Source organism: Aspergillus tubingensis, assembly GCF_013340325.1.
Source record: "Aspergillus tubingensis WU-2223L DNA, scaffold_11, whole genome shotgun sequence".
NCBI classification, from domain to species: Eukaryota; Fungi; Ascomycota; class Eurotiomycetes; order Eurotiales; family Aspergillaceae; genus Aspergillus; species Aspergillus tubingensis.
In genome coordinates, this window is record NW_023336285.1 from 1,403,712 (window position 1) to 1,430,013 (window position 26,302).

A 26,302-nucleotide genomic window follows, 5' to 3' on the forward strand; every position below is an offset into this window, starting at 1 on the left:
TCCATCTTACAACATAATCATAGCAACTCCGCTAGCAACAGCAACGGCCACGTAAACAGCGAGCTGGAAGTAACCGACGTGGACAGCCTTGGCACCACCGGAAACGCTGGAACCGGAAGTAGACGAGGCAGTCGAACCGCTAGATCCAGCAGTGGCAGTAGCATCAGAAGTAACGAGACCAGTGCCGGCGGTACCAGCCTCGGACATGTAAGTCTTGCAAGAGCCGGTGGCGGAGGTAGCAGACTTGGTGGTAGCGGAGCCACCCCAGCTGCAAGCAGAGGCGGCGTTACCGGCGGACTTCTGCTTCTCGTAGTACTCGTTCAGGACGAAGACTAGCTGCTGCTTGCTGTTGCACATGCTGTAGGCGCCGTACTTGCCGGTGGTGCCGTTGCCGGTGATACCGGTGCAGGACATCATTCCGCAAACCTCGCCCATCAGGTCACCGATGTCGTCGGAGTCGAGGGAGTCCTTGACAGTGCAGGTGGCGGCGTCGACCATGCACTCACAGAGATCAGCGTCGGGAGTCGGGGGAAGGGGAGAGGCCTTGGCCTTCCAGGAGGAGTCCTCGGTAGGGCAGCTGCGGAGGGCGGTGTTGGTGGGGGTGTAGGAGGCCTTGTTGGTGCTGCTGGGGGTGGCGCTGGCGATTTCCTTGGAGTAGTAGCTGAAGTCGGTCATGGTGCTGACGCTGGTGCTGTCGATGACGGAGACCAGACCTGTAGATTGTTAGATTGAATATGTGAAAGTAGCGAAGAAAGGAGAGGACGTACCATAGTCGTTGGTGTCCTGGAAGTACTCGTAGACGATACCGCCAGACCAGACCTGGGACATGGTGTCGCCATAGAGGGCCGCAACTTCAGTGAAGGTACGGGGAGTCACACTGTTGCAACCGTACTCGGAGAAGAAGACAGGAACGGAGTAGTTGGCAAACTCCTCGGTACGGGCCTTGTATCCGGATTCCGCGTAGGTCGAGTCACCGCACCAGGAATAGATGTTGTAACCGAAGAAGTCAATGCCGACGGACTCCGACTGGCAGTTAATGTAGTCGGCCAGGTCATTACGGATGGAAGAAACGTCAGCGGTGGCGTATCCCACACCAATAGAACGGTATCCCTTGTTGCTGATGTAGGTCTTCATGTCGCGGATGGCAGCCTTGACGTAAGGCATGGCCTCAGTAGTTCCAACACTGTTGGCGATTTCATTACCAGCAAAGAAACCGAGAGTGTTGTTGTAACCAGCCATGGCGTCAATGACGCTGGTGTAGCGGTTGTAGAGGGTGAGCTGCCAGGCAGGGTCACTGCGGTCGATGGCAACGCTGGTGTTGGAAAGATCAGCAATAACGTAGATGCCGGCATCAGCGAGAAGCTGCATGCAGTCATCGTGGTCGGCGGTAGGGTCAATGTCGTAGGTACGAATGACGTTGGTGCGCAGCTCCTTCATGTAGGGGATGTCACGCTCGCAGGTGGTCTTGGTACTCAAGGGGTCGGCAGTGGTGCTCTCTGTTATGGAGTATTAGTTTTGAACGTTATATCAGGAAATTGGCTACCGACTCTGATACGCCACACCGCGAAGGAAGCTGGAAACATGTTAGAATTTGATCGTACTATGGAAGTATCTTCGGATGAATACTTACAATTGAGTGTCATTGCTGGAGTAGAAGAACTTGGAACCCTAGATGGAATGAGCATTGAAAATGCTATAGGAGAAGGACACAAGACAGGATCATACCTTGATTTCGATGGGGTCGACGGCGAGCGCCGAGCTGGCGAAAAGGGCTGCACCAGCAGCCAGATGGGAAAGTCTCATGGCGATAGGTTTTATAAAATCAAATAATTGGCGAATACAAACGAGAGTACTGGTATATGAACAAGAACCGCAAAACGAAAGAAAGTCTAATGGACAGCAAAAGTTGAGCTTGGGTCTACCAATGCCTGACTATTAACGAGAGTGGGAGTTTGGTACCACTTCATCACCCTCCGCGACCAAGAGGGCTTTTGTAGAAATGCTGCCGCACCTGTGGAGTCCTGAATCCAACTTCCCACGGCCAAGAAAACCGTCTATGCTTTCATCCCCTTGATTCCACGAATAGGTGGTGACGCGTCAGAGGTCCGCGAATACCCCACGCAGCCATCGCCAGTATAGATAGGAGTCATTGCTGAATCCCCACCCAGTCTGGTCCGAACATATAAGTCAAGCCTTTTCGCCACGACGCAGACTCGCATTTGAGACGAGACTTCCAACTTTCCATTTCAATGTGTTGACTCCGTACCGGGGCTCCCGAGCTCTGTATTCGTGGAAGCGAAGCCTGAATGGGATAGGGCTTCTTGGTATAGGAGAACATCACGTAAGTGCATGCGTATGAGAACGGCACTAGCCGAGAACCTTAGGTGGTCAATCCAATCAATAAACGGTCGTCTAGATATTTGGCTGCCTGCCGACCCACTTCGGGAGATGGGCAAGCGTCAAATCCTGCCATGGTTACTCGGTTTCGCTCCCGAAGAACAATTCCAATGCCGTCGCAAAATGAAGTCTATCTTATCGTTTCTAACTTCGCCCCCATCCATGACGGATCCTTGACTAGATTCAAGCTCAAAGTGGAGGAATCCAGGGCACATTGTCAATTGAAAAGAATACTATTTCTGGATGAAGACTTGGAATTGCAAGGAGACTGAATGGGTTTGAAATGGAACGTGCACTCGGCCCGGTGGACTCAGCCATTATTGTCGCCGCCAACCAATGCGGAAACCACCTCCGAATCAAAGTTTCTCCCGAAGTCTGAATTAGCAGTCTTCCACGAACATTCGATATGGCGAACTTAGCGAGTCATGCCTGCGCCTCCTACGTGGCGAATTGAGCGCTTGCCTGTGCACTTGATCGTCCTGTATTAATGCCATCTACATCATGTTTTCGTAGGTGAGAAAAGTCAATTGACTTTTCGAGACTCGCCTAATGCTCTGCCAGGATTGCAGTGGGTTATCCCAGATTCACATTCTGCAGAGCCATATCATGGAATAGACATCATCCGAGATCCACCAGATTCGACCCGCCGATCCTTCACTTCTTCTTTTCGGTCCGCTTCCAGAATTATATCACGTGAACAAATATAACCCTTACTAAGCGGCTGCTGAGATCATCATTTCGGGCACGTGGCTTTCACAATTTATCACATGATTTATACACACCCTAATCCCATTTGGGCAAAGCATCGATCAGCTCGAAATCGAATGTCGATGGAAGATGGCCCCCAACGAGCTGTGCCAACATGGTTTAGTATCACCCAGCTGACCGGGCTGTGAATGAGACAGGAGTTCCCAGTTATACCCTATTCGCACCATTTGGCCCCATTGACTGCTGTTTTACATTGGCTGCATGAGCTCCTGTTCAAGCTCCCGTAACCTATCGTAAGCCAGGCCTTAGGATCTATCTGATCCTTAATATATCCCAGGATCTAAGACCGGGCTTGGCTGGCTCGCTGTTGGTTGATGCAAGGCTGTCTCAGGGATTTGCAGAGAGCTGCCCGTCATGCAATGTACCTACATAAAACCGCCCTTTTCCCTGGGTGATTTGCGTCTTACTCGGGTGTCCCTATTATTGCTATCCTAATCCTGTGCTGCGCACAGTGTCATTCCTTCACAGCTCAATTCCTCTTTTACTTTGACGAGACATATCACTCTTTTCTGTGTCGTCAATCACATTCCTTCTTTTTACCAGCTCAATCCATCTTGACAGCAATATGGTCTCATTCTCAAAGCTCGTCACTGCTGCCCTGGTGGCAGCCTCAGCCGCAGCCTCCTCCAGCAAGCGTGGTGCAGCCTACAACGATGCGTCGCTTGTTCGTACCCTAGCGAAAAGCAACTCTGGAAGTATGTCGTGGTCATACAATTGGGACATGAAGAAGAACGGGAACATGCCATCGGGCGTTGAATTCGTGCCAATGCTCTGGGGCACTGACTCGGTGGATGACTGGGATTCCGCGGTTAAGACTGCATTGAAGGATGGCAGCAAACATATCTTGGGTTTCAACGAACCGGACAACGCCTCGCAGGCCAACATTGGTGCCTCCAAGGCTGCCACCTTGTACAAGAAGTATATCACACCGTACGGAGATCGCGCCAAGCTCGTCAGTCCGGCCATCACTTCCTCCACTCAGTCCGGCGAGGGCTTCAGCTGGTTCAAGACCTTCATGAGCGATTGCAAGAGCTGCAACATCTCTGCTATGGCTGTCCACTGGTACGGAGGGTCATTTGCTCAGCTCGAGTCGTACATGAAGGAGGCTATCGAGGTTGCTTCGAAGTATGATATCGATGAGGTCTGGCTTACTGAGTTCGCCCTTGACACCGACACCAACGGCATCACCAACGAGTCCACGGCTAAGACCTTCCTTGAGAAATCGATCGAGTGGATGGACTCCCACCCCAAGGTGGGCCGTTACGCTTACTTTTATACCGCAAACAAGTTCTTGCTTACCAGTGGATCGGTAAACGCCCTGGGCAAGGTTTATGTTTCGACATCTTCGTCTTCGTCTTCTTCTTCTAGCTCTGAGACCTCGTCGACTAAGTCTTCGACCAAGACCTCAACCAAGACCTCGACGAAAACTTCTACAAAGACATCGACCAAGACTTCCACAAAGACATCATCAAAGACGACCAAGACCACAGAAACTTCCAAGTCCACCAGTACCAAATCCGCCCACACGACTAAGACTGCAGAGAAAACGAAGACGGTCAAGACCACCAAATACGTCACGTCCACCAAGACTGCAACACACACCAAGACTGCTTCTATTACGCCGCAGGCTGCCTGGAGCTCGGTGCCCACAAAGTCCGCATACGGATGGTAGGCTGCTGTTTGCCTGTCACATGTATAGTCGGATATTCTGTTGAATTCTGGACGTCATGCTCCACGTTCTGTTATCATTTGGCTTTCTTTCGCTTCACTCATGTATTCTTGAGCTGCTTAGCGCAGATGGTGGCTGTTAATATGAGATATATTTCCGTGCTATTACGTTCACGCTACTATAAAGCTGTTGATGGCACTCTTGGTAGTATCGATATAGATCAAGAAGCACATGCGATAAAATAGCTGCCAATTTATTTTGCATGTTCTCTAGCATTGACCAATAAGACGAGGTTCACAACATGATCTAGCTCCGACCGAGCAGTCAAGAACAATCGGGTATTTTCTTGGCGTGACAATCATGGATCTGCGAAGTCACCCAAAGTTTATCTCATAGCCACTGCGATCGGGTTATCGTGGTCAGTTGCTTCGCTATTAGCACTGCTTTGTATAACATGAGTTGTGAGCATTTTTTAAGAAAAAGGGACAATGGCGCATCTGGGAGCGCGTCAGACTGAAGATCTGGAGGTGGCCGGTTCAAGCCCGGCTTGTCCCATTCTTTTTGCATTTTTTTTTTGGTTCCTCTCGGGTAGAGGTTAGACAGCTCCACCGAACCACAATTGGATTGGTTGGATACGTCTGCCTATATAGGCAAATTAGGCTTCTTCTATACAGTACATGTAGATCGATCAATGTTGCAGATTATGCAAGGCACAACATGGCGATGGTTCGGCTTGTGTAGAGTCACCCAACCATTCCACACACACTAGTATCTGGAAATCTTCAGTTCTCGGCGTTGCAGCATCACTGTAGACTGTACTCAGGAGGTGTACCCGGATTAAAGACTGGATTTCCATGGTCTCTGGAGGAAGCGGACCCTATTTGTCCTATATCTCCCCTTCCTAGAGATACATCTTCGAAAATGGTAGGTTAGTTAAGGTTTCTGTACTCATACGAGGAAAAAATGATAAAGTACCCACTTACCATTCTCAACCCCAGCCCTAGAACGGTAAAGCATCTCCATATCGTCAACACACGGGTGCAAGAACCTCAGCAGCTCCTTCGCATAAGCCGCAGCCACAGTAGCAGCATATGCCTGCCAATCCTCATTCGCACTCGCGTCCGCATAGTCTGAAATCCCACAGATGACAATGCTCGGAATCTCATTCATCACCCCGGCAGCTCCACTGTCCTCTATACAGAGCAACTGCCCATCAAACCTCTTATTGAGTGCATCTCGAGCCTTGGCATCCCTCACAGCCCAGTTCCCAGATGCAATAAGTCCATAGTGCACAGTTACCTGCTTCTTAACTTTCGTCTCTTCACCAATTACACCCCCTGCCCTCTTCTTCCTCCCCTCCTCCACCCTAATTCTCATACCCTCCGAAGCAAACCCAAAAACACATACCAGAATAGCACCAATAATCCCCCAAACCATCCTCCCCAAAGCACCCCACAGCCACCACCTCCCTCCATCCCCATCTCTGTCCCGAATAACAACCGGATCGCTCAACCCCTCACCCCTCGTAAACTCCTTCCCCAGACCCAGTCCACCATTCCCTTCCAAATCCCCCAGAACCCTGCCCACCCCAACCCCATACAACTCATACTCGCTCCTCAACCGATTCACCGCCCCAAGCAACTTACTCCCCGGCCGATTCAAGCTCCCTCCAGCATGTTGCATTGCTATCTTTCCCCCAGCCACTAACTTCCCCATATCCCACCCCACCACACCCCCGTACCCACCACTGACCGGCACACTCACAACCACATCACCCAACCGTACCCCATTCCTCGGAATACCGCCCGCCACTCCAACGAGCAGAACGAATCTGATGGATGGGAACGTGTGCAGAAGTGATGTCACTGCGCTCGCGGCGGAGGTTGTTCCCATGGTGGGGAGGCAGGTTAGGACGATGTTGTGCGGTGGTATGGAGCCGAGAGTGTAGGTGTTTTTGTCGCTTGCGGGGGTTGGGATGTGCTGGTGGTGGATGGTGTCGAGAGTGGCCAGGACGGCGGTTTGTTCTTTAGGCAGGGCAGTGATGTAGGCGATTGTGTAGGTGTAGAGAGGGGGAAGACTCTTTTTTGTTGTTGTGGTTTGCGGCATTGTGAGGTGATGCCGTGAGTATTAGTTGCGGCGGTGGGGGTAGGGTTATAAAGAATATATATATAGAGTGAGTGTGGAACGCATTGGGATGGGTGATTGAAGCCTTTGGGACTTTTTGGGATCGTAGTTTAAATGTGTTTCGGGTCCTTGTTGGCAAGCGGTTATATATGCTGTATGGTTGGTGAATAGATGTCTGGTGGAGGGTTAAGCGCCGAGTGCTGAGGTGGATGGGTAGCTCATATGTGGTCCGCTGGCCAAAAAGGTGTTGGATGAGGCTACGATCTAGCCTTGTCTTGGCTGCAGCTGTCACGGTCTAATGCAAGGATGAGTTGGCGCAGATTCTAGGAATTAATATTGCGTTTAGTAGAGATGCCTGCTATTATGAATAGAAGAAAAGGGCTTGTCATTATTACGTAGATAGGTGCTATGCTGTAGGAAGCAGGTCCCTACCCGGCAATGTACAACACTCTGTCCCGCCAAACGAACTTGATTCTAGGTAAAACTTGATAGAGAATCGGAGCAAACTGCAGATGCAATCGCGAACAAGGTATCGATTAATAAAATTAGACACTACATCATGGGATATTGATACACACCACCGGGGACAGCAATAGCCCGGCGAATATAAAACAGAAAGAAGCATAAGACAAAACAGACAGCCACCCTAACCCCCAAGAAACTCCTTTCCTTCAACCCTTCATCTCATACTCAAGGGCTCCGCACTATCTCCAAACAATGAGACACGCTCGAATCATCATCCGCCGGACGTGGACACCCTATCTCACCCTTCGGCTTCTCCAGCGGAAGATTTATTATACGTGGTTGGAACTTCGGCTGTAACTCCTTCTTCATATCCCTTCTACCCCAGAGATATCCAGCTCCCAGCATAGCCACGGCTATGCATGCTAATGGTAGCCCAACACCGAGTCCAATCGCGAGCCTCTTCGATTTTTCAGAATCGGATTGATCCGGTTCGCTGTTGATGTCGCTGCTACCGTCACCCAGTGGGGTTCCAGTTCCTGTTGTTGTGGGTGCAGAGGTAGAAGAACCATCGGAGGCGGAATTGGAGTCGGAACCAGAACCGGAATTTGAACTAGAACCAGACTTAGAGTTGGAGCCGGAGTTTGATTTAGAATTCGAGTCGTCATTAGAAGAAAATTTGAGGAGTTTTGAATCAAGGGTAAATGTCTCGTATGTGTTGCAGCAGGCAGTAGTGCTACCACAGCACCAGGATCCGTCGCCGCAGTTGGTCAGTTGGTAGGTCCAGTCGGAGTTTCCGCCATTCTGTTGTTATGATCAGCTGCTAGTTTGTCTGGTAAAGTCTATGGAGAGACTGACCTGATTACCACAGATGTCCTTTGGCAAGCAGTTCGTCGAGTTCCATGATTGATCCGTGCAGAACTCCCGATAGTATGCTCCTCCACTTGTCTGACAAAGTCCTGAGGGATCACATGTATCTGGATCCGCATCATTGAGCTTACAGCACATCGAATGTACACCCGAGATGGAGACACATGGCTGGTATATGGAGCTGTCCACTTGTGAGCCATCCGGTGCATAGCATGATGATGCTGCTGCTGCCAGAGAAATATAACTTGGGACGAGGGCCAAGAAAGTGCCCGTGTTTATCTTCATTGTGACTGTCTGATGGTGATATCAAAAACCGGGTGAGATACACCCTATAGAGAATTAAAGAAAGAAAAAACTCAGATAAGTTGACAGAACTCCAATTTCCGGCTAACAGAGGGATTTAAACATAAACAGACCCTGCATCTGCCTCGCGAGACTTTGTGTAACGGTGCGGATTCCTTACCCGGTTTACTTGTTCCCGTTTAGGAAATCGTGGGGACTATCTTATCGAGGGAGATGCTTAAGTGACAGAACCCCCTTGGGGATATAAGAAGAAGGAGGACCCGACTGGCCCTTCGCTGTTAACTTTATGGTACCGTGGGTGGGTGGCAGTGTTTAAAGAGAATTTGACAGAATTCCTTATTGTTATACCCCAAAGAACTGGGAAGACTCCATGGTGGTGAGCCCGATCGGCAAGGCAGGAATGTTATTGTGTTGTGTAGAAACTGGGACAGGATTTGTCAACTAGAACCACTACATTGGTGAGCTCCTTGGAGGTGTAACATCCTGCTGAACATGCTATAGTCCGCTTAGTTATTCTTATCTACCATGTTAGCTACGAATGATTGTCAAGGGAAGGTGAACTCGGATACTGGGAAACAGCTGCAGGGTTGGCGCTCCAGAGTACTAAGGGTGTGTTATTTCCTCACAAAAACATGAACAAATTTCACCAACGGTGTCCTGACAGGCCCACACCCTTGGCAACCGTTGCATGCCAGGGCGGGTATGCAGGTCCCAGGGGTGTGGTTGGGGTGCGGAAAACAGTTCCCAGATAAACCCCTTGTTTCACTGATGGCCACAGATGGAATTCCGAGATTACAAAGAGATCCTGGAGTGAATACCAATCAAGGGGTGAAGGACGGAGGATAATTTTCTTGCCAGGAAATCAAACAATAGGGAACTACCAGGGGATCACTCCGCTCTCACAGACCCTCGAAGGGGTTGCAAGTTTACAAGGATTGTCCACCCCCTTCGTAGTGGCAGACACCCTCCTTATACTTTGTTAAGCTATTGCTAAGTCTTCTGGAACATTATCGTGTGATCAATCATTATGGTATGCTCATAAAAGTCATCAACTAAATACAATTATGTAAATACATTCTCTGCCATTCATTCCACCCCTATGCCCAACAAGGAAAGCATTATCTCTTTTCCTCCCTGAGAGACGGCGGAATGCCCTCATCCGCCAAGGCCTGCATATCATCCTCACCCATGGCACCATCCCACCCTTTCGATACAAGGTAGGCCCGGAATTTCTCATCACGGATCCTCAAATCCTCACCCGAAATGTCCGGAACAAAGAAATAAGTCACCAAAATTCCCACAATACCACAAATAGCCGCAATGATAAACGTCCACTTCTTACCCAGATTATCCTCAATGGGAGTGAACGCTTGGGTACCAATAGCAGCGCCTGCTTTTCCCACAGCCGCAGACAATCCATAGCAAGTACCCCGAACACCGGTGGCGTACAGCTCCGACGAAAGTAAGCCGAGCATGTTCCCTGGGCCAAAGTTGCCCGAACTCTGCATGAGACCGTAGAAGACCACAAAGAGTGGGATGATCTTGGTGATTTTCTCAAATGCACAGCCGATAATCAGACCGAAAATGAGGTAGCCGCCGAATCCGATCATCATTACGTTTTTGCGACCGAGTTTGTTGCAGAAGAGAGCGCCGAGGAAGACACCGGGGAGGGAAATGGCTCCGAGGAGGAGCTGCCACTCGCCAGTTTTGAGGATTGAGTCGTTGCCGACCACGGAGGAGATGATACTGGCGGAAAAGACTCCGTTGGGGAAGGTGACAAAGTCTGTCTAAGGTTAGATGTGGTTGACAGATCAGTTGATGGTGAAGGGTACGTACCGTAGAGGAACCAGGCACCGCAAGTTCCAATGAGTGACTTCCAGTAATAGCGAATCACCAGGCCATATGGAACTCGCTTCTTAATGGCTCCGCGACGATAGAGCGCCGAGTTCAGCATGCGCCACCGGAAGTAGAACACGGAAAGAGGCCAGATGCACCCGATACCGAAGCAGACGCGCCAGACGGTGCTGTAGTGAGATTGCTGGCATGCTGAGAATACAATCAAGAAAACCAGAACAGCAAAGGGACCGCCAAATGACAGCGGAAAGTTGGTCACCATGATGAAGGCTGGACCGCGCTGCTTCAGGGTCAAGTCATTGGCGGTTTCGGATGCCGAAACTGAAGATGCGGGATATTCACCACCGGTTCCTGAGATAATCAGCACTCATCAATCCGACGTACTGGAAGGAATCTGCACGTACCAAAGCCAATAATACCACGTGAAACTGTCAGCATCCAGAACATGCCGTTGATAGTGACACCGTGTGATGCGGTGGCCAAGATACCGCCGATAACGATCATTAGAGTTGTGAAAACCATGGCAGCTTTGCGTCCCATGTAGTCGCATGTTAACCTAGGCGTGGAGTTAGCAGGTACCTCTATGTGTGTGAAAAGGATGCCATAGACAAACCCGATCACAATCTGACCAATAACTTCCCCAACAAGCAGGGCATTTGATACACGTGTCGATACAGCCGAAACGTATTGTTTGGGGTATTCTGCCTTTAGAAGCACATTGGTCATAGTCCTGCATACTATCAGCGGGGTACATCGGCACATTGTTTGCGGGGTAAGTACATGAGGTTATTCTGGTACCCATCGCTGATGAGGGCGAATCCACTAGCAAGCTAGAAACATAATCAGTAACGTTTTCCAAGCAGATATTGAATCAAAGTAGATTTGCAGCCAAAGAAGCAAACTAACAATGGTCAAAAAGTCAGAGAGACTCTGTCTCTTGCGGGACACCTCAGCCGAAGGATCAGCGTCCGAGGTATCGACGGCCTGGACGTGTGTCTCCAGGACGCCGACATCCTTCGACTGAGAGTTTTCCCACGAGTTCTCAGTAGACATCGCAATGTTGCAAAAAAAAGAGCACCAGCGGAAGATGGATTGGAAAAAATCTCATTGTGCTGCAGCAGGATGAGCACGAGGGCAGGTTTTTATCTGGGCGTGTAGCCTCTTCCCACTAGGATGGTTACATGCGTATGCAAGCGTGACTACCAATCAGAAGCCGGTCGCAATAGGGATCTCATCCTTGTTATCATGCGTTCATGCAATTGGCGCATCAGATAAAGCTAGGTGGAGCCGAACCAATCATTGCCGCATGCGGGTTCACGTGCGTGGAGCCGTGGATAAGATGCGGTGCTCATTAAGTGCACCATCTCATCCACGTTGATACCAAGCACTATTTGACTGGTGCTTGGCTGGTAGGGCTTCGGATGAGATATCTTGTCTGGGATTCCGACAGACGGAGTGGGATGAGTTACCTGTTTTTTTCTCGGACTTACCCAATAGGGACGAAGTTTTGCCGCTTCACCGGCACGTGGTATAGAAGCTTTCGTAGGGCTGATGCCCAAGAGGACACGTGCTCTTTGTAACAGCACTGAGTAGAAGAATCATAGTACTCTGCAATGACTCAAAGAAATGGCTCTAGTGGCTGTTGGCGTGAAATAGATGAAAGCTAGCATGGTTATGTGGGACCTTAGCAGTCACTATTGGGATAACTAGGATGACTTTGCAATAGCCGTGTTGAGTTGGAAGGTGTGTCGCTGCTGTGACGTGGTGAGTTTAACCATCAGCCACTGCCAGCGTTGCCTTCGCCAATGCGGAACAGGTTATACTGGCTGTAAACTTGGGCAGTCGGTCTGTTTTGGGGCGATTTAACGTTTCAACGGTTCCTGATGCTTACATTTATGACGAATTGGTCGCGTCTTCTTTTTCTAGTACTAGCTCCTTCAAGCTTCGAGAATAATGAATTATTGTATATAGTTCAATCATCTTAAGTACACAACTTTTTCTTGAGATTAGCAAGAACAACAGCCGCGTAAGCCAGATCCCGCGCCTCCGAAGCCCAATGAGTCAAAGACCTTATCGCCTGGTCTAACAAGTCCGGCCAATCTGCCAAATAGTCCACGAGTCCCTTGTCCGCCTTGACAGCTGCAATTATTATGAGGGCTGAACTGAGTACACCGCGGGCGACAAACCAGGTTCCATGATGTCGGTGCTGCGTCGCCTTGGAGTTGATTATATGGAAACTGCACCCGATAGCTTTCCGCATAAATTTCATAGCCTCCTCGTTCTCATTAATCTGCCCATCGTCATGATGAATTGCGTAGTATACAAATGGCCGATAGAGCCACGATCTCAGCTGCAGAACCCGTGCTTGCAGGTTGTACGTCAGCTCAAACCTGGGTGCCGAGTCCCATTCTTCGAAGTGGATTATGGATGGTCGGTTTCTGAACCTGATGTCGGACACCATACAGTCAATAAAATAGTATATGAGAGCCCCTTCCCCGTTAACAAAGTTAGAGTTTCGTCTCTGGCAACTTACCAGTGATCTATTTGGGATTCGAGATCCGCGGCTGTCCGGCACATGTAAGATAGATTGGCAGGTGACCATTGCGAGTCGTTAGTGCTGTACATAAAGTTAAGTATCTGCGCTTCTACCCGCATGAGTGCAACATCTGATAAGTAGTAATACGTGGATAACTTCCAGAGATGTGACAAGTCTTCTGAGTCTGTTGGCGTCCCGGACAGCACTGCTTCGGAATCGGTCGCGCTTACGGACGAGGGTATTGGGTACCCGTCGGATACGTTGAACTCACATAAAATCGAGTCGGGTATGTTGAGCTCCGCGCGTAAGTCACTGGATAGATCACAAATATTAGCACCAACCTAGATCGAGAAGTTACTCAAAAGAGACTGGCATAAGAGAAAAGAAGGATAGAAGTCACCATTCTGACTTCCAGCATGTCCAGTAAAGGCTCAGCTCTGCCGAATCTAAATGCCCCCCGTTCGATTCATTACCCACAGCTGCTTCCTTGTGTCGCAAGTGGAGACTCAGAATGGCGGAGGCTCGAGAAAAGTCCATCCATGCTCTAGCGGCATTTAGCTTGTACATCTGGTAGACCCCGCTAAGAAACCAGCATTGCGTGGTCAAAATCCGATCGCCAGGTAAGGAGAGCCTCTCCAACGCTTTCTGATAGAACTGCTCTCCTGTAGCGCGAAGTGATTCGGCGTGGTCATCACGTTCTGCCGAGCGATAATCATATTGAAGTGGACTTGCTAAACAGCCTAAGGCGCAGGCGAGGAACTTGAACAAATCTTCTTAGCGGGGTTGTGAGACCGGAGGTGGTGGCGGTGACTGTCTATCTTGCACAGCGCTTCTGGGGGGGGGGGTCCCTTTGCTCACCACTAAACAGGAATGAGCGTTCTGAGATGTCTCGCTCACTTCGACCCTGACGGCCGATTGACGTAGGACAACCGTATTTACCACGGGATTCTTAACGTGCACAAACTGCAAGAAGCGGTCAATGAGATCTGGTATGAGGGCCAAATTGACATCGGTGTTGGCAACTTCTTCAAGACCATGATCGTGGTCGGCAAGAGTGAGACTATTCAGAGTTGTTTGCAAGCGAACCTCTTGGAAGATCGGCCACGACAAAATTGCATCAGGACATATCCTGGCTGCAGGGATCTTCAGAGACACAGTCTGTGGCGTTTGTGGGCTTAAGTCGGCCGTGTACTGTTTTGGCGGCCCTTTCAAAGGTAGGGCCGCCGTCACCCCTTCAGGATTTATGGAATTGAGAGACTGTTGGATTTCTGTCAAGCGATCGAGAATTGCAATGGTGGCGGGATCAAATCTAGTAAGCGTTATATGTGAACATATTGTAGCAAACGGAGATACACACACGTGTGTGAACACATGCATTCATACGTATGTAGTAAATAGAACTTTGGGGGGAGAAGCAGCATACTTTGAGAAATCTACATGATCCTGGTATACGCAATGCGACTCAGAGATCTGGCACGAAGAGCAGGTCGGACGAGCATTGTCGCATTTGATCTTTCGCGAGCGACAGACCCTGCATGCTGCCACAGCCCGTTTGCGAGTGAAAGCTCTCGCTTCTCGCTGAGACACCCTGTATTTGCTGGTACGTGATGTCATCCTTCACTCTTCCGAAAGCGCGTACGTACCTCCCCAAACTCCAAGCTCGGATGGGACGAAGTAGAGGCTAAGTACTAAGGATCTACGGCAGTGATAAGGTCTAATAGTCAGATTGGCCAAACACGGTTAGGAAGCCTTTGTTTATTCCTAATTAGATTTTCCGTTCCCCTTATCTTATCCCTTCCCGCTTACGCTTTGAATTTACACTGCGAAATGGAATTGCCTCCCCTACTGCCCCTGCCAGTCGACTTCTGCGTTCTAGATTCTGCCTGAAATTCTATCATGCTCTAAAACAATGAGGAATCCTACATGCATCTTCACTGTCCATATGTTTAATCTACGTTCTATTTTCAGAAAAATTAAGTTTTTGTTGTATCAGAAAGGGTTGTCCCCCCAAAATATGAGATCCATTATTCACAAAAAATGTACGCAGCACTAATTTGTCGTACCTCAGTAGGTTACCCAACTTAGCTAGTCCGTTGACTCAGGATGAAAAGGGAAGGTTAGATGCTGCATTGTCATCTCCAAGCGCACCAAAACTGGCTAAATGACATGCCAAGACAAGAGGACAACCAATGCAGTTGCCTCGGGGTTATTGGCTAGTGGGCAAGATTCTCTGGCCAGGGAGTTCCAGGGGCAATTTCAGACCATTTCATTTCGGTAGAAGTTAGGTATTGGATGCTTGTCTCACGTCGTGGAACCAACGAGCCCTGCTCGTGAGGTATGGTCGCTGGAAATGCATCGTTGAGCTGCTGCAAAACAGCCCAGGAAGCTTGTGCATTGGGGTCATGATCCTGGGTGCCGTGTAGGTCACTGATGCCTAATGTGTGGTATAAAATAGGGTGCTTCTGGTAGTCAACATTGTTGTCCATGGCGGCTACAATACGCATCAGGGGATCGTATATGAAGCAGTAGCCGACCGACGGCATCAGGACATATGCGCCGCTGTTGAGGGCATAAGACCCCGCGCCCCTGGTCACGAGGGAGGCATTGTAGAATATGCTATCGGTGTCGTCATCGAAATTTAGGGCAAAGGGCCATGCGCCAATATGGAGCTTCGGGCGCTGAGCAGCCATGACGAAATTCATACTTGGGTAGAAATGTCTGTCATAATCAGTCAGCAACTTGGTTATATACACACCGTCACTATAAAATTTGGAAGGAAGCAGGGAGAACCATACTCGCCACACTGAAGCATGCCAACACGACCCAGGGGTGTGTTAACCACTCTGAGCTGGTCGACCGTGCCATCGCTAAACATATCCCGTTCTGAACCAGATGGTCTAAGCTTCCGACGATGCATAACCACCTCGCCATCTTTAGAGATCAGTGCCTGGGCCATATAGATGTAGTTTCCAGATCTTTCAGAAAATGCGACAGCCGCCCAGATACCCACGGACTTAATTCCATCAATCAACGTATTCCACTCGTGACTCCCAATTTCCAGAGAGTTCTCAATGTAGGAGGCCAGATGTGTCTTCTTCCAGTCATTCTGCTCCCTCCATTTGGGAAATCTGCGTAAGTAGAGTTAGTGAAATGTGTCATGCGAGGTAAGAGGGCACATGAAGGAAACAGACCCAGGGAACCAAAGTTCAGGAAACGTAATCAAGGTGGCACCAGCGTCTTTGGCTTCGTGCATTAGGCGTAAACCCACTTCAATAGATTGTGAGATGTCGATATTTATACCGGTCCAGTCGCGGTTCTGCAAAGGAAGCGGCCAGTTTGGCGGCGGGCAGCGCACAAGGGCCACCTTCATCTTTTGAGATTCAGCCATGTCTGCAGACCTATTATTGGTAGGAGAGTGATGAGGGAGATTGCAGTGGAAAGGCTGGCTGAACTATGGTTGTAATCTCATGGGTTTTGTATCTCTTTCTATGCTTCGCCATCACTAGTCCCAAGTCATTGGAAGCCAAAGTATAATAGCTAAAGTATAGTATTTGTTGATGGGTTCGGGGAGTCACGGAGCTGAGGTATATTTGACCCACTTTTATCACCATCGACGTTGTGCTCTTAGCGCATACTCCGCAGTCTGAGTCCTTATCGGTCCGCTTTGGTGTCATCAGATAATGAATTGCTTAACGCCGCGACTCCCCGATTGGCTAATGTTTCATCAGTCGCTGATTCGCTCGTCTATTACATGGAGCATCTGTCCCTATTTTACAAATAGAATTGGGATGGTCTCGAAAATGACCAAGAGACTTTGTGTTTGTTGCTGTAGGTTATCATCAACTTCGCATATTCCTTCATGGGTCAATCCAAAGATATCCCAACCACCAACCACCTCTCTCCTATGGAGGCGGACTTGGAAGACGGAATGCTAATAGTATCTCCATTTCCATGGACTGCACTTCATCTGGTGAAGCTGAACTTTTGTGCTCTCAGTCTTGTCTTATTTGGTAGGTGCGCCGTGCTTCCTCAAGATATAGGATAAGTGGTGACCAGATCCGTGGCTAACGGCACCGGCAGCTTCGGCAAATGGATATGACTCGAGTATGATCAACAGTTTGCAGTCCTTGTTCCCCTGGGTTTCCTTCATGTCGAGCCCGACAGGAGCCTGGCTGGGGTTTATCACCATTGTATACTGGATAGGACTGCTCCTAGCTTACACCGTTGCTCCATCCATATCCGACCGGTTTGGGCGAAAGATAGGTCTATATATCGGGCTTCTATTCGTGACTGTCGGAGCAATACTACAAGGTCTCTCGCCGAATCCGACCGGCTGGATTGTTGGACGTGGTCTGGCAGGGTGTGCAGCCTGCTTTTGGAGTTGTAATGCTCCAGTACTCATCAGCGAGATTGCATACCCGTCGCATCGAGCAACCGTTAGCTCCTTCTATCAATGTGGATATTATGTCGGAAGTACCCTCGCTGCCTGGATTATCTACGGTATGCTGGATAACTCTTCCTCATGGAGCTGGCGAATTCCCTCGCTGCTGCAACTCATTCTACCACTTTGTACACTGCCTGGTCTCCTGCTCTGTCCAGAGAGTCCTCGGTGGCTCCTATCGCAGGGACGAGTTGAGGAGGCCCACGCAATTCTTACAAAGTGGCATGCTGGGGGTGATAGGAACAACCCACTTGTCTCTCAGCAAATGCATGAGATTCAGGCTGCTCTTAAGATTGAGACCGAGTCTGTACAACACACAAGCTACCTCGATATGCTGAAGACAAAAGCCAATCGTCGCCGCCTTGTAATCACCTTATCCATAGCCCTGTTCAGCCAATGGGGTGGAAATGGTGTTGTCTCGTTCTATCTTACCGAGGTCCTCAAAGCCGTCGGCATCACCAAGTCAAGCGAGCAACTGATCATTACAGCTTGCCTTCAGATATGGAATCTTATCTGCGGAATTGGCGCGGCCCTCCTGGTGGACCTAGTGGGCAAGCGTTCTCTGTTCCACTCATCGGCAATCATCATGACCATCAGCTACATTATGATAACAGCATTCACCGCGAGCTTTGAAGAATATCATGAACGCTCGGTGGGAACAGCTGTGATTCCCTTTCTGTTCATTTATTTTGCTGGTTACGGAATCGCCCTGTAGGCCATCCACCCATACCGCCCACTAATTAGACGCTGTTGCTCACTATGCTCCCAGGACCCCGTTACTCATTGCCTATCCTTGTGAGATATGGCAATTTAGTCTCCGTACCCGGGGGCTGAGTATTACATGGATTTCATCCTGTCTGTTCGCCTCGTTCAATTCGCTGGTCAATCCGATCGCCCTGGAAACTATTTCGTGGAAGTACTATTTTGTATTTCTGGCAGTCCTTATTGTATACGGCATAACCGAGTACTACATGTATCCCGAAACAAAAGGCCGTTCCTTGGAAGAGATTCAAAGGCTGTTTGAAAGCGAAAACCCCGAACCAACGTCAAGCAGGACGACTGACTAAGTGTATGCTCTTCCGTGGAATAACTATGGATGCATGATAGGCAATGGCACCGTCAGACAAGATTTCTGACAATTTCAGCTAAATCTATAATAAATAGTATATCGTATATGATTTCTTTTACCTAGTAAATAGGCATTCTATTGTGACAAAAAGATTCTACCACACGCCTAGAAACTAGTTATTGTAGGAAAGGTAGATATAGAAAGCTGACTCTGGTTCACGGTAGCTGCTTTGGGGTCAGAAATGATTAGACTGATAGTAAATTATCTTTGTACGTCATAGAGCTCATTTGGTATCGGGAACTCTTGGAACCAGACACATTGATTTCTGACGGCCACGTCTACGACCACGTCCTTTTCTATCCTCTCAGAGTCTAGTATCGTCGCTATTGAAGCCATTTTCTTAAATAGCCGTTATCGTAACATTATTGGTTAGAGGCCAGATGCGCGACACAATGTCAGCGTGAATGGGGTCCATAAACTTGTAATATCCTCTCTGTTCGATGCTATCAAGTTCAATGACAGAAAATGTGGAGAAGTGCTATCTAGCGAGCTTCTGGTTAGCCAAGATGAATACAGATAATATATATGACATGAGAACATACAGAATCTGTTGCAGGGCTATCCTCAGATCCCGCGCGTATACCTTTGATATAGAGGCTTTGCGACTGGCCCCGACATTTCTGCGGAAAGAAAAAGAAGAATTCTTGCAACAACTATGCATTATCACGCAAGTTTGACTACTTTCCAAGAATATAACGAGCAATACTGCCACTTACTCCCCGCCGGGTAGCTGCAGCGACATCCTGCTTGAACTTCAGAAGAACCAGATACATATTAGCCATTGCGGCGAAGCATAAGAGGTACCTGTCAATGATGTTTTCTAGCAGTTAGTAAGTATTGGTGGATATGCTGACATGTTACTGCCCACCTATCCCGGTGTGTCGCACTTATGGGGCACCCACATGTGACGTGGTCAGAAATAACTGCGACAGTGCCAGAACGGAGCTGGAAAATAGTTCAGTCAAAGTCAGGTAAATTCTGATACTGAAAGTAATCACTACATATGATTTATTAATATATCTGAAACTTGACCAGCTCTGAATCTGGTATGATATTCTTCTTAATGAAGAGATAAATCATCCTTAAAATTCTCTAATACCCTGAGGCACTCTAAAAACCATCAAAGACCCTCAAAAGTAGTCATATATCTGATAATAATTCATAAAGCTGATATAGAGTCAGAACTGACTAGTCTGACACTGAATATCATTTACACGTGACAGGGACTGTCCAATATCAGAATTGCTTTGAGCCCAACGCACTAATTTCTGACACGGTCGCAACTGAGACCCCGCACTTAGGTAATGCTATGCTTCATCGGGGGATCACCAACCCGTCTCGGAGATATTTCCAACACAGTTACGGCCGATTTTGCATGAACTCGAACATTCGAGCAGAAGCCCTAGTCGACGTGATTTATAACTCTCTTTCCTTATGAGTTGTGTATGGTACTCATAAAAGTACTTATTTTTGGATCACACCTTCAGAACCTTATATCAAGATAATCACTACTACAAAGACTCTCAACCATGACTGTTAGCCCGAACCGCTCGATCGCCATCATCGGCGTGGGATCGACCATGTCCCGCTCGCTTGCCCTTTGGCTCGCAAGTGTGGGGTGGAACATTGCCCTCGTGTCTCGCTCTGAGAATAGCCTGTCTAAAATCGCCGACGAAGTCAAAGCCGCCCAGACAAATGCGGACGCCAAAGTGATCTACCGTACCGCTGATGCTGGCAACCCCGACAGCTTGACGAGCACACTGGACTGGTGTGCTCAGCAGCTTGGTGGTAAGCTGGATGTCTTGAACTACAATGCAGCTCGTGTCGCCCCCTCGCACATCACTAAACTCACTCCGGAGGAGCTGAATCTCGACCTCCAAGTCTCTGCAGTGGGCACCCTTGTCGCAGGCCAATGGTTCACCCGCAACGCCAACACCGACAATATCTCCAAGGGTGAGTGGCCGCTCTTCTTGGTCACCGGTGGCACGCTCGACAGAGAGCCGCAGATTGCCTGCTCTTCATTGTGTGCTGCCAAGGCCGCTTCACAAAGTCTCAGCCGTCTCTTTGCCCAGGCGCTTCCGCAGGAGGCTCAGATTGTGGTCGGCATGCCACTGATCCGCGCAAGCATTGTTGACCCGGAAACTGGTGGCTACACCGAGGGCTACCATCCCGATACTATCATCCATACGGTGTTCAAGCCATTCTTTGAGGACCGCGAGAAGCTACAGGGTGGAGTGGACAACTGGACCGTGGAGCGTGTTATTTAATCACAGCAGCAACTGTGCCGGGATAAGTAAAGTACGGCGATGATTACAACCATCCGGCAAAGACAAGATTCACTCGAAGTCTGTTCATTGCAAGTCATTTCAATCAGTATTTATATTATAAAAAAGTCTTCAAGCGAAAGGACAAAGCATTTGGAATTTATGCCTTTTTATACTATGCCCCAAATAGTCTATATATACATGTCAGGATCCAGCCTGGTGCGTTTCGGGCAGAGAATTCTCCCGATTTAGACCGATAGGACTTTTCATTCTTTCTCTATTGAATTATTCGCATTTAGACGCGCTGTTGGAGGGCATGATTGGCCGTCAAATCCAACGAGGTTTTCGACCGCGGCCACAAAAGAATACGCCGTTGGATAATGCCACCGACACCGACACCGACCAGACTGTCCCTGCAGCATTAGGCTGCAGGCTAAATCCCTACTTCAATATATATTTTCATACCTGCCACAGAAAGTGTCGCTGCACCTCTTCAAAGTCTGCCTAGTTCTCTCCAGTCAATTCAAAGCCCTCGTCGTGAAAGAAGGAGGATATCTTGAGGATCATGTAATCGAAATCGTCTACTAAGAGCTCGAAGATTACGCGCTCTCCCAGACTCCACCCGTGAGCATACACGATGCTGCTAGAACCATCTCCCGTCTATGCTTGTCCGCGAATCTTAGTGTATTATCCTTGAGCCCCTTCAAGAACTTTGAGGGGCATAACTCGCCCCTGGAAGAGCGACTTGATCGTGCGCGGAATTGGCTCGAAATCGCCGCCTGCTTGAAGGCTAAGGACCTGCAAGTGCCCTCCCAGTTTTTTACCGGGAACAGCTCGGGAGATTGGACTCAAATGGTGGGAGATCTTCAAGCGCTTAGTGACTTAGCGGCTTCGTACTCAGTTGGCATTGCCTACGAGGCTGTGGCTTGGGGTACCTATATCGATACCTGGGAGGAATCGCTCCGGGTGGTCCAAGATGTGAACCGCGGGAATTTTGGTCTTTGTCTCGATTCTTTTCATGTGGCTGCTCGAGTGTGGGGAGATAACACGGTCGAGAGTGGTATCCGCGAAGATGCCGATTTGGATCTGCGGAAATCGCTCGATAGATTCGTTGAGACTTGCCCTTTGGACAAGATATTCTATGTACAGCTGTCCGATGGAGAGAAATTTGTACCTCTATTGCGGCCGGGACACCGCTTTTAACAGAAAGAGTATCCTCCAGCTTTGTCTTGGTCACGCAACATGCGTCCGTTCCCCCTTGAGGAGGATCTAGGGGCTTACTTTCCTGTTGCAGTGATCGCTCACGCGTGGCTGAATAGGAAAGGGTGGAAAGGTGTGGTCTCGATTGAAATATTTGACTGGCGAATGAGGGATGAATCAAGGCGTCCGAGTGACAATGTTAGCCGAGCCGTGGAATCTATGCGAAAACTGACCTCCGTTTTGGAAAGTTCGACCTAGATTGATGCCAATAGGTGCTGCCGTGTTATTTCTGGAATAAATGCAGAACAGAGAGATATAAGATGGCCATCAAGGCGCTTTTGTCTAAGGGATTACCTGTTAGAAATCGAGACGGCAGCATATTAGATTATAAAGTGACTATCTCTTCCCATTTCTAAAACATCACAATACCACCGTCGATCTTCAAGGCTCCCCCTGTCATGAACCGAGCATCCGCACTCCCCAGGAACGATACCAACGCCGCAACATCTGCAACCTCCGCCCACCGACCCAGAGGAACAGTATTCAACATACTTTTCATCTTCTCTTCGGACCACGCGGCGAGAAACATAGGTGTATTGACACCGCACGGGTGGACCGTGTTAACACGAATATTATACTGGCCCAGCTCTGCAGCTGCAGTGATGCATAGACCTCGAAGAGCAAACTTGGAAGTAGAATATGCCGATAGACCGGGTGTTGCGCGAAGACCAGCAATTGAAGAGACCAGGATAATACTGCCCCCGTTGCCGGAGTCTCGCATTGCCCGTCCGCAGTGTTTAACGCCTAGGAAGGCTATACAGAAAACATAATCTTAGCTGCTCATTCTAAACGTTTCAGGCTATTTCCAAGAGAAGTACTCACCAGACCGACAATTCACTTGCATCACCTTATCATATTGTTCAACATCAGTATCCAGAATACTCGTTGACGAATACGAAATGCCCGCACAAAGAAGCGCAACATCAAGCTTCCCGAATTTCCGAACAGTCTCATTAACAGATCGCTGAACGTCTTCTTCAGATGTGACATCGGCTTGAACGGTAAGAATCAAATCGTTCCCATTCAGGCTCTTCCGATCTGGCAAATCTGCGATCGCTTTTATCAGCTCTTCTTTTGACCGAGCCAGTCCCTGTGAGCTGATGTCGACGAGCACAACTTTGGCGCCTTCTAGAAGATATCGCCGAGCAGATTCCAGGCCGATGTTTCCTGCAGCTCCGGTTATGAGGGCTACTAGGCCCTGTAGGCGGGTTGGAATAGGATCCTGAGGAGATAGAGATGGGGGCATTGTCGGATTCATGTTTTGCGGCAGGTTCGACAGTGCGGATATTGTATTGAGCTCTATGATAGATTGCGGAGGGCTTATTTTTCGATGAATACTCTTTCCCTCAATCAAGTTATAGGATTATCTAAGAACATGCATGAGTGACTTAGCGAGCCACTCCTTCGAGTGAGATAAGGAGTGAGATAATGCAGGAATTCCGAGGTGAGGGGAAGTTCGGAGGAGTGCCCGAAACGTCTACTTTTTCGGAGCAGCTTCGGAGCCGTTACCGGCGTTGTGTCAAGGGGCATTGTCGCCGGGAGGATAGCCACCGCCAGCCCCGCAAGGAAGTGAAGAAAGGAAAGTATATCGTAGGCTTTGCTCGAGTATAGCTTGCTTGAAAGAACTAGACACTAATACGGACTTACCGGTGCGAACATATGCAGGAAAACTGGAGAAAGATAGCTACTAGAAGAGTTGGACGACAGCAAAATTCATGAATCAGATTGAAGTGTTTGATTCATGATATATCGCTTCATTGCTGGAGGCTGTCCATATAACTTCATCCTTCTTCACCATTCAAAGTATAGACCTTAGCTTCCCTTCACACGTTCTCCACATGACTAGAACTAATCTGCTTCTCCAACCGAGCTTCAGCAGCAACCGTCGACTCCGCCTGTCGAAACTCTCGGTAGCAAGGACACTAACATCTGCCCCAAACAAGATGCCCGTATCCTCCAACGAAACCCCCTTCGTTTCCGGAACAAACAAGTAGGGAAAGACCAAAGCCACGATAGTACATGCTCCAAAGAAATAGAATGTGCCATATTTGATAGAGGCAATCATGTAAGGCAGTGAGTAGACGATAATGAATTGAGCCAACCACTGCATGCACACAGCACACATCATCCCGATGGTCCGCACACGAGTTGGAAGGACTTCCGATGCAAATATCCAGGGAATGCCGTTCCAGGAAAACCCGTAGAAAATTGCATAAATGTAGATCATTGCGACCGCTGTTCGTGACCCAGAGTCGCTAGGTGGAACTTGGTCGAAGGATTGACTTAGCTGGGAATATATGGCCAGGTAAAACATGGCCACTGCTGCACCGATCGCGCCAACTAGTAAGGGACCGCGACGTCCGAACCGATCCACGATCCAGATCATGAATACCATTGTTGTGCACATTTTTACTAGGCCATAGACTCCGGTCGCTAGAAGTCCGACGGAGGTTCCAGTGAATCCAATTTGAAAATGAGTAAGACGTCAGCGCCTTCTCTCAAACACCATAGTCTCCGTCTGGAGTTTCAGTATCCTACCGAGCGGAAGATAGTTGGACTGTAGTAGTTGATAGAATTGATCCTTGAGGAAAAGTCAGACCCTGATACAAAATATCGTAAGGAGATACGGAATATACCCAGTAAGGTTTTGTAGCAGCATCAGCATCACTCCAATCAAGATTCGATTCCGGACACCGGGGGCAGCACATTCACGCACAATGTGTGACAGTGTCCGTCTTCCACCACTCATCTCAAGTTCTTGGTTGACAGCAGCCTGAATTTCGGCCAACTCATTGACCACGTAGGGGTGGTCGAATGGAAGATTGCGAACCCAAGCGAGGTTTTTCTGTGCTTGGACGATTCGATTCTTGCTAGCAAGCCAACGTGGACTTTCTATCATCCATGACATACAGATCAGTAGCAGTCCAGCTGGAATCATCTGGATGCCGACGGGGATTCTCCATTGGGCAGAAGTTGTGCTCGGTATATTCTTGTCGACGCCGTAGTTAACCCAGAATCCGAAGACGAGAGCCACCTGTAGCATGATCTCGAAGCAACCGACGAGGCGCCCACGGATGAGGGCTGGAGAACATTCGGCGATGTAAACGGGAATCATGGTGGAGGATGCTCTTTTGGAATGTTGGCCGTCAATCTCAGACAAGGAAGGATGGGAGATAATGGCTTACCCAACTCCTAGTCCTGTTAAGACCCGTCCGGCGTAGAGCTCATCGATACGTCCCACGAGTTGGAGGCCTGATCCGATGGTAAAGACAACGCCCGATCCGAGAATGACGGGCTTCCGACCAAAATACTCGGCGAAGAAGAATCCAAAAATGGCACCGAAGAATGCACCCGCTTGAAACATCGACACTACATTGGATGAGAGACTGGTTGAGTTATTCCCGTCTATATCTAAAGAAGTCTTGAATGCTGGAAGCTCTAGTGTCCCTCCAATAAAAGCCGAGTCGTAGCCGTACATCGCCGAGGCCTGGGAGAAAGTCAAGTCAGCAGGATGGCACCCAGAATGTTTTGTATTGCTAATCCTACCCAGGCGGCCGAGAGAGCCACCATGTAACCTCGATACCCGTATATTTCCAATGGTGCATCATCACCATTCCCTGATGAACGAGAAAAAGGGTTCCTCATTATGGGAACGTCAGCAAGATAAAAGGGAGATAGGGAAGATTATGTGTCTGCAACTAATCGGTGATCATCTGAAAGGCTTCGCTTTGGAGCTGACAGAAAGGGGTTTTATACCATGGTTTCCTAGCCTAACCTGCTATACACCGAAAGCTTTGGTCATCTTCTACAAAAGGGAAAGGATTTGCCCCCCACGGGGACATCTTCGAGATGCGGAGACCCCACCAGCCCGAGAGTTTGTCAACTCCACAGAGGCGTCGGCCACGATGATGGCTTTGCCTGCCTGGTAATAGACACGTATACGGTGCTCCTGAATAAAGTGGGAGACCCTCGTCAACCGAAAATTGAGCCGTTCCAGGGCAGACGTGTTGAATGACGTTTATGTGGCTAGACCGACGGCAGAGACTGTTGCGCTGCCGCTGGTTAAACCATACCGTGGGTAGAACTATAGTTAGTCTGCCACATCGTTCCGCCCTGTGTAGTTTAGCTCCCCTCGTTCTAGAATCAATCAATTATTTCATCATGTTCCGCCTACAGCATGATAGAAGGATGGTCGGTATACACAATAGGTAGCAGCTCATATTTA

At 49.0% G+C, this 26,302-nt stretch overlaps 12 protein-coding genes and 1 non-coding gene across 13 annotated transcripts; 5 read left to right on the forward strand and 8 right to left on the reverse strand.

The window, feature by feature from the left end:
• Positions 1-6: 6 nt before the first annotated feature.
• Positions 7-1,803, reverse strand: AtWU_09816 (glycoside hydrolase family 72 protein; the record flags this gene model as incomplete). Its single annotated transcript, XM_035504922.1, has 5 exons — positions 7-713; positions 768-1,496; positions 1,548-1,573; positions 1,631-1,668; positions 1,726-1,803. The coding sequence occupies 5 exons, from the start codon at positions 1,801-1,803 to the stop codon at positions 7-9; spliced, it is 1,578 nt and encodes a 525-aa protein (XP_035360815.1).
• Positions 1,804-3,730: 1,927 nt separating this feature from the next.
• Positions 3,731-4,837, forward strand: AtWU_09817 (glycoside hydrolase family protein; the record flags this gene model as incomplete). The annotated part of the gene is made up of 1 exon (XM_035504923.1): positions 3,731-4,837. One exon carries the CDS (start codon positions 3,731-3,733, stop codon positions 4,835-4,837), a length of 1,107 nt encoding a protein of 368 aa, XP_035360816.1.
• Positions 4,838-5,316: 479 nt separating this feature from the next.
• Positions 5,317-5,389, forward strand: AtWU_t245. Its single transcript has one exon. It is a non-coding gene; the product is annotated as a tRNA-Phe (tRNA).
• Positions 5,390-5,782: 393 nt separating this feature from the next.
• On the reverse strand, positions 5,783-6,940 carry AtWU_09818 (purine and uridine phosphorylase; the record flags this gene model as incomplete). The annotated part of the gene is made up of 1 exon (XM_035504924.1): positions 5,783-6,940. One exon carries the CDS (start codon positions 6,938-6,940, stop codon positions 5,783-5,785), a length of 1,158 nt encoding a protein of 385 aa, XP_035360817.1.
• Positions 6,941-7,648: 708 nt separating this feature from the next.
• Positions 7,649-8,575, reverse strand: AtWU_09819 (similar to An16g06170; the record flags this gene model as incomplete). Its single annotated transcript, XM_035504925.1, has 2 exons — positions 7,649-8,224; positions 8,279-8,575. The coding sequence occupies 2 exons, from the start codon at positions 8,573-8,575 to the stop codon at positions 7,649-7,651; spliced, it is 873 nt and encodes a 290-aa protein (XP_035360818.1).
• Positions 8,576-9,711: 1,136 nt separating this feature from the next.
• On the reverse strand, positions 9,712-11,500 carry AtWU_09820 (metabolite transport protein; the record flags this gene model as incomplete). Its single annotated transcript, XM_035504926.1, has 6 exons — positions 9,712-10,376; positions 10,430-10,798; positions 10,852-11,003; positions 11,061-11,177; positions 11,228-11,277; positions 11,354-11,500. 6 exons carry the CDS (start codon positions 11,498-11,500, stop codon positions 9,712-9,714), a joined length of 1,500 nt encoding a protein of 499 aa, XP_035360819.1.
• A 928-nt stretch (positions 11,501-12,428) lies between these two features.
• Positions 12,429-14,482, reverse strand: AtWU_09821 (fungal specific transcription factor domain-containing protein; the record flags this gene model as incomplete). Its single annotated transcript, XM_035504927.1, has 5 exons — positions 12,429-12,891; positions 12,981-13,295; positions 13,384-13,742; positions 13,842-14,292; positions 14,421-14,482. The coding sequence occupies 5 exons, from the start codon at positions 14,480-14,482 to the stop codon at positions 12,429-12,431; spliced, it is 1,650 nt and encodes a 549-aa protein (XP_035360820.1).
• A 714-nt stretch (positions 14,483-15,196) lies between these two features.
• Positions 15,197-16,371, reverse strand: AtWU_09822 (aliphatic nitrilase; the record flags this gene model as incomplete). Its single annotated transcript, XM_035504928.1, has 3 exons — positions 15,197-15,701; positions 15,779-16,111; positions 16,175-16,371. The coding sequence occupies 3 exons, from the start codon at positions 16,369-16,371 to the stop codon at positions 15,197-15,199; spliced, it is 1,035 nt and encodes a 344-aa protein (XP_035360821.1).
• A 471-nt stretch (positions 16,372-16,842) lies between these two features.
• AtWU_09823 (general substrate transporter) lies at positions 16,843-18,139 on the forward strand (the record flags this gene model as incomplete). The annotated part of the gene is made up of 2 exons (XM_035504929.1): positions 16,843-16,993; positions 17,064-18,139. The coding sequence occupies 2 exons, from the start codon at positions 16,843-16,845 to the stop codon at positions 18,137-18,139; spliced, it is 1,227 nt and encodes a 408-aa protein (XP_035360822.1).
• A 1,943-nt stretch (positions 18,140-20,082) lies between these two features.
• Positions 20,083-20,820, forward strand: AtWU_09824 (NAD(P)-binding protein; the record flags this gene model as incomplete). The annotated part of the gene is made up of 1 exon (XM_035504930.1): positions 20,083-20,820. One exon carries the CDS (start codon positions 20,083-20,085, stop codon positions 20,818-20,820), a length of 738 nt encoding a protein of 245 aa, XP_035360823.1.
• Positions 20,821-21,669: 849 nt separating this feature from the next.
• On the forward strand, positions 21,670-22,020 carry AtWU_09825 (sugar phosphate isomerase/epimerase family protein; the record flags this gene model as incomplete). The annotated part of the gene is made up of 1 exon (XM_035504931.1): positions 21,670-22,020. The coding sequence occupies one exon, from the start codon at positions 21,670-21,672 to the stop codon at positions 22,018-22,020; it is 351 nt and encodes a 116-aa protein (XP_035360824.1).
• A 409-nt stretch (positions 22,021-22,429) lies between these two features.
• Positions 22,430-23,323, reverse strand: AtWU_09826 (SDR family NAD(P)-dependent oxidoreductase; the record flags this gene model as incomplete). Its single annotated transcript, XM_035504932.1, has 2 exons — positions 22,430-22,830; positions 22,900-23,323. The coding sequence occupies 2 exons, from the start codon at positions 23,321-23,323 to the stop codon at positions 22,430-22,432; spliced, it is 825 nt and encodes a 274-aa protein (XP_035360825.1).
• A 1,280-nt stretch (positions 23,324-24,603) lies between these two features.
• On the reverse strand, positions 24,604-25,722 carry AtWU_09827 (putative sugar transporter; the record flags this gene model as incomplete). The annotated part of the gene is made up of 4 exons (XM_035504933.1): positions 24,604-24,658; positions 24,714-25,205; positions 25,263-25,564; positions 25,624-25,722. The coding sequence occupies 4 exons, from the start codon at positions 25,720-25,722 to the stop codon at positions 24,604-24,606; spliced, it is 948 nt and encodes a 315-aa protein (XP_035360826.1).
• Positions 25,723-26,302: the final 580 nt, after the last annotated feature.